A 6,000-nucleotide genomic window follows, 5' to 3' on the forward strand; every position below is an offset into this window, starting at 1 on the left:
AAACCCATTAAAAAAAAAAAGCAAGCAAACTTTTTGTGTTAAAGAAAATGACTGGAAAATGCACTAGAAAGTGTGGGATAGCAGAAAATCCACCCAAACGAAGCAGGTTAAATGTTCAGTAAACAGCAGGTGTTGAATAACCTTCATGCAAATAGTTCAGAATGAATGCGCAATAAACAATAGATAAGCCCAGTTCTTAATCCAGTTCAGCCCTATTAAACTCAGTTGGGCTTGCATTATTAACTTTCCTTCAGTATTTAATTTCCATTGCTATATGCCATTGTCTTCCAGCCGGATTTAAATTGTCTTTATTAAAATGTCTTAATTAAAAAAAGTATTAGATGTTCATATATAAAATAGTTGTTAAGTACCACAAAAATAATATAAATGGTTATCCACTCTAGCATTCCCATTATAAGGGAAATAGATTGCAAGAGTTGATGTTAATGAAAACTATAAATGCATGCACATTTTGAGGGCATTTTTGAATATTCTAATACAAGCATTCAGTCGGATTCATCATTATACTTCATTATTGTAAGTCTGCAAAATAGAAAATCACTTTGTAAGTCAAGAATCTCAGTAAAGAAAGCAGTTTCCCACAATTGGGACAGAAATGTTAGCAAAAAGTATTTTTTGATCACTGCTGTATAATGGCTTGCCTTGTGCACTTTGGTAGGAAAACCTAACTACTATAGAGACAGACTTCTGAATAGTAGTCCTGAGTGGCTCTGTCATTCATGGTAGGGACTCTGGTCTAATGCAGACTCCCATTCTGGATGGGAGAGGCAAGGTGACTTTTGCCAAATCCCCTTTCCCCTGATCTGCACTGTGGAGAATATCCCAGTCGTCTAGAGTAGGTTTTCTGGAGGGTGAAAAGGAAAGAAAAATAAACAGCTTCTCCTCCTACCTTCCTTTGAGGGGCAGTGTTTTTACACTTTGAATTTTCAGTATATTGCAGGTTCCTTTTGGGAAGCTCAGCTTTGTGAAATTTGTCCCTATTCACTGACGCTGACACTGTGGTGTTCTAAGAGGATTGGCTTTGCACAGTAAGAATAAACACTGAGGAACAGGAAATAACATGTCAACCATCCTGAAATATTTCGATGAAGGGTGGTATATAAATCTAAGCAATAATAACAACAAAAACTGTAGCAAACCTAGGTGAAAGAAAACCCAAATCCTTACTGTAGTTATACCACATTGGTTATTGAACATGGATGTATCCAGCAAACCAAGGATCTTATACTGAATATGGTTATATCACTCATAGAATGTGCTCCCTTCTTACTGGATTGTTGCAAACTCCATACTGGTGTAAGGAACAAACATTATGGGAGCGACCCAACACCTTTCCAGTAGATTTGGCAGGACTTTCCTTCCTCCTCACTGCAACCCCCAATCTGCATTGGAGGGGATGCCAACACCCCAGAGCCAGTTTTGGGGTGCACAGGGGGCCACAGGAGAGAGGAAGGGTAAGTCCCGTTTGCACAAGCAAGACACCACAGTTGGCTATCACCCTCCTGTAATTCACTGACCATTTTGCTGTGGTGTAATAATAATGTTTCATGCTACATTTATCACAGGATAATTAATTATAACCTTTCATTTCATATCTTGAATGTGTAAACTGTCTTATCTTAGGAAATTGTCTAATAGTTGGGGCAATAGTTGCAATTGTGAAACAATTAGTTGGGTCAATATAATCACTCAGTGACTTGCCACTTACTAGTTGCAGTCTTCCAGTCAGTCAACCAAAGCCAAGACATATATGAATTAGATAATTGATATATGAGCAGCCCATCTCCTCTTCATGTCCGCTCCAATGGGCATGAGTCAATCCAGTACTTCAGTCTAGTAGTGCAAAACTGATTTGTAATATACTGAACGCTGATACAGCTAATGCAGTGAGCAGAGAATGGGGTTAAAATAATCCAATAAATTATTTATTGTGAATCATTCAACTAGGAATATATGCTATGCACAATTGGATGCCATTATCCTTTTTAAGTACCCAATCTTTGTACAACTCCTGCTTTTATCTCCCTTTATCCCTTTTATCTACATAGCTGCTTTTGTCTTAATAGTGACTAACACTTCATATTCAACCTTGAGAATCTGACTTTTGTTTAGCAGAAAGGGAAAGGGAAGAAAGTATATTCTTTTTTCTCCATTGAAGAGGGTAAAAAAAACAAAAGATTGAAATTAATAGAATTTATCAGAATCACAAATCATAGGACGGTATTAAGTTTGGACAACAATGTCAGGATAAGATTAATAGTTCTTTTCCCGATTAAGTAGATCAATCTCTCCCTTTGTTATAGGAGTCATTCATAGCCTTTCAGAGTAAATGTAACCTTGAAAGCAAGTGGTAATTAGCATTTAAAGAGAAAAATAATAGTCAAGCTCTAATCTTGTATTAGGTGTATGGTAAATAAAATTGTTTGAGACTTACTGTTTTTATATATATTAAATTCTGCTTTATTGGCTCATCTGGCATAATTCACAACCCTCTGAACACCAGTTGTCGGAGAACACCTGCAGGACCCCCAGGTATAGGGGCAGTATATAAATTCAGTAAACAATAAAATAATAATAAATGCACCCATCTCCTGCTTTTAGGCCTCCCATAGGCCTCTGGTGGGAAGTGGAATGCTGAACTCTTGGTCAGATTCAGCCAGGCTCTTCTTAAGGCCAGTTACCCAACCAGAATGGTGGGGAACTGGGTTCTCTTTCCTTTGTGATACTCTCCTGCTTGGGATTAAAACTTTGTGACTAGAGATAGTTTACAGAGCAAAAGATAGGAAACCAGCTGGCTGGTGATGCCATGCAGTCTGCTTCTGATCTCACAATCTTAAGGTAGAATATGGAAGGAAGTGCCTGACATTCGAGTGAGGATCTGTTAGATACTGTGCAGGTTTTATCCTGTCCTTGGACTGGATAGTCCTTCAAATAGAGGACTCTCCTCTGTAAAGTAGGACACCTGGCCACCCTAATTAATTTGTTACTTTAAAGTGTTACTTTAAGAAGCCTCCTTTTCTTTTCACAAATGTAGCATATTTTTCCATTGCTACAAGAAGCATTATATGGGGGAAAATATGTGAAGTCCTAGAAGTGGAAAACTGCAGAGTTACTTGACAGTGGTAAATCAGCCAAGTGGTTGTAATATCTGGTTGCTGTTGATTTTTATACAGGCAGGATATCACAGAATTTATTTCTGTTAGAAGCTTCCTATTTCTGTTGAAATGACTATTGTTACATTTTATTCCATTTTTGAATCACTCCATATGAAGAATCTCAAAATGCTTTCTCAATACAATTGAGTCTTAGAACAGAATGGAGAAGGTGTTATACAAACTTAACTAGGCAAAGACAGATGTGGTTCAAAAAGATATCAGATTGTAGTAAATCAGCAATGGCTATTCTACAAATGCAAATTAAAAGCCCGCAGTTAGTTATACTGAAGTAATTCCTATACGGCCTAGGACCCTCGTACCTACGGGACCGCCTCTCCTGGTATGTCCCACGGAGGACCTTACAGTCTTCAAATAAAAACATCTTGGAGATCCCGGGCCACAGGGACGTTAGGCTGGCCTCAATCAGAGCCAGGGTTTTTCCGGCTGTGGCCCCGATCTGGTGGAACACTCTGTCACAAGAGACTAGGGCCCAGCGGGACTCTTTCCGCAGGGCCTGCAAGACAGAGCTGTTCCACCAGGCCTTTGGCCAAGGCACAGTCTGACCCCCTCCTTTGGTAATCCTCACAGAACTCTAGCCCAATGGTTGCCATTAATTTGATTTTGAATTGATTTTAGAATGAATTGATTTTAGAATACATTTCAATTAATTGATTGTGATTTTATGTAAACTGTGTTACTTTTATTGTTGTTAGCCGCTCTGAGCCCAGCTTCTGCTGGGGAGGGCGGGATATAAAAATTATTATTATTATTATTATTAATATTATTATTGTTGTTGTTGTTATTAAAATGCTTAGGATTGCAGAATAGGGTTGGACAAATCTACAGAAGGCTATTTACTCTTGGGTGTTTGCGAAGCTTCTTTCTAAACCTGCTGCCATCTTTGACATTTGCACTGGGTTTTGTAGTTTCTGTGTCTTGTAGCATAATCTCACTGCACGTTTATTTGGGAATCTTAGTAGGACATACACTTAAGCAAGTTTGCACAAGACTATATTGGCTTATAAGAATTTATATCCTTCGCTTCTTCCCAGGAGCTGTGTACACAGGTCTAACCCCATTTTATCCTCACAACAACATTGTGATATTGCCACTTCTTGACTAGGTATTCTAATGTGGAACTGACTCTCTTGACCCAGTAATAATCATAGAGTTGTGAGGGACCACGAGGGCCAGGAATCTTTGCCCGATGTGGGGCTTGAACCCACAACCCTGCAGTTAAGAGGCTCATGCTCTACCAACTGAGCTATTCCAATGGTTAATATTAGCAGGATGTACCTGCTGAAACATGGAAGGTTATGTAGCTTCCAGTGGGAGAACAATGAGTGGGCAATGCTAAAAAATACTCCTGGCTGGAAGCACTCAGGATACTCTTGAGACCCATGATAGATCTTCATGGCTGAGCAGTGAATTGAATCTTGGTTTCAATCTGACTGTTCCCCCCATGGATACTCACTTATGGCTGACTGCTGAATGACTCTTAAATCCAAATGATCATGAGACGGAAGTGGTGATAGGTGACTTTTGATTAAATGTGTTTTTCTTTCTTCGTTTTTAAAGGGAGGTCCAATCCAGAACAGAAAATCCAAACGTTGTCTGGAGCTGCAGGAAAACAGTGATAATGAATTTGGATTTCAGCTAGTTTTACAGAAATGTTCCGGCCAGCGCTGGTCTATCACAAACATCCTGAAAAGCTTGCCGTTATAGACTTTCAGGAAAAACAACAACAATCCTTCTACACAATTCTCTTGCTACTGTGTAGCAACCGTTTGCAATGTTGCCTGCTGTACTATATATTTTTTTCTTCCTCTTTTAACCTTTGTGTGTGCGTGTATGAGTGGCTGGGTTTGGATTTGTGGGCTGAGAACAGAGATTTTTATTTCATAATGACATTTTCATGGCATTTATAGAGATGCTGAATGACAGGTAATGGTAGAATATCTTTAAATATTTTGAACTGTAAATAGGGAACAAATGGAGAATATTTATAACTCGGACAATAAAATTTTATTGATTAAAAACACAGCCTAATACTGTCTTTGATGAGTTTGTTGTGGAACAGGTTTGAGACAACCCAAGTGCTGAATAGATTTCTAATCTGCTTTTTTCTTACGCCTTTGCAAGGAACACTCCCTACATCAGTGCTACACATTCATTTACGAAGACATTCCCTTGCATAAAAATAAAAACTGTTGGCATTTCAACCATAAATAGTATCACAGCATTTGTGTATATTTAAAAATACACATAACATTTTAGAATTGCTACATGTCATTTGCCTTTCTTCATTCCTTTATTTATTTGCACTGTGGTAGCACCTTAGAGATTCATTTTCCCAGGGAGTATTTAAAACAAATATACAGTGGTGCCCCGCAAGACGAACGCCTCGCAAGACGGAAAACCCGCTAGACGAAAGGGTTTTCCGTTTTGGAGGCGCTTCGCAAAACGAATTTCCCTATGGGGTTGCTTCGCAAGACGAAAAAATCTTGCGCGTCCCCGCGGGTTTTTTCCGCTCCCCCCCCCTTTCCTAAGCCGCTAAGCCGCCTATCAGCTGTTCCGCTGATAACCCGCTTAACAGCTGATCGCGAAAAGCTGCTAGACCGCTGTAGCGCTAATCCGCTAAGCTGTCAATGGGCTTGCTTCGCAAGACGAAAAAAACGCTAGACGAAGAGAATCACGGAACGGATTCTTTTCGTCTTGCGAGGCACCACTGTATTCTATATATTTACTGATGAACACCACAGGCCCACATTTTAGCTTTTTCGAAAATACTGACTTATCTATCCTACGGGTCCCCCCCACTGAG

General features: G+C 39.4%; 1 protein-coding gene across 1 annotated transcript in view; it reads left to right on the forward strand.

Annotated features, from left to right (window-relative positions):
- The window catches only part of GALNT18 (polypeptide N-acetylgalactosaminyltransferase 18), a 264,677-nt gene extending 259,452 nt beyond the window's left edge, over positions 1–5,225 (forward strand). Inside the window, exon 11 of the mRNA XM_028731253.2 lies at positions 4,755–5,225. Within this exon, the coding sequence (XP_028587086.1) occupies positions 4,755–4,901 (147 nt within the window). The 3' untranslated portion in view covers positions 4,902–5,225. The remainder of the gene's footprint in view (positions 1–4,754) is intronic.
- Positions 5,226–6,000: the final 775 nt, after the last annotated feature.

Source organism: Podarcis muralis, chromosome 1, assembly GCF_964188315.1.
Source record: "Podarcis muralis chromosome 1, rPodMur119.hap1.1, whole genome shotgun sequence".
Lineage (NCBI taxonomy): Eukaryota > Metazoa > Chordata > Lepidosauria > Squamata > Lacertidae > Podarcis > Podarcis muralis.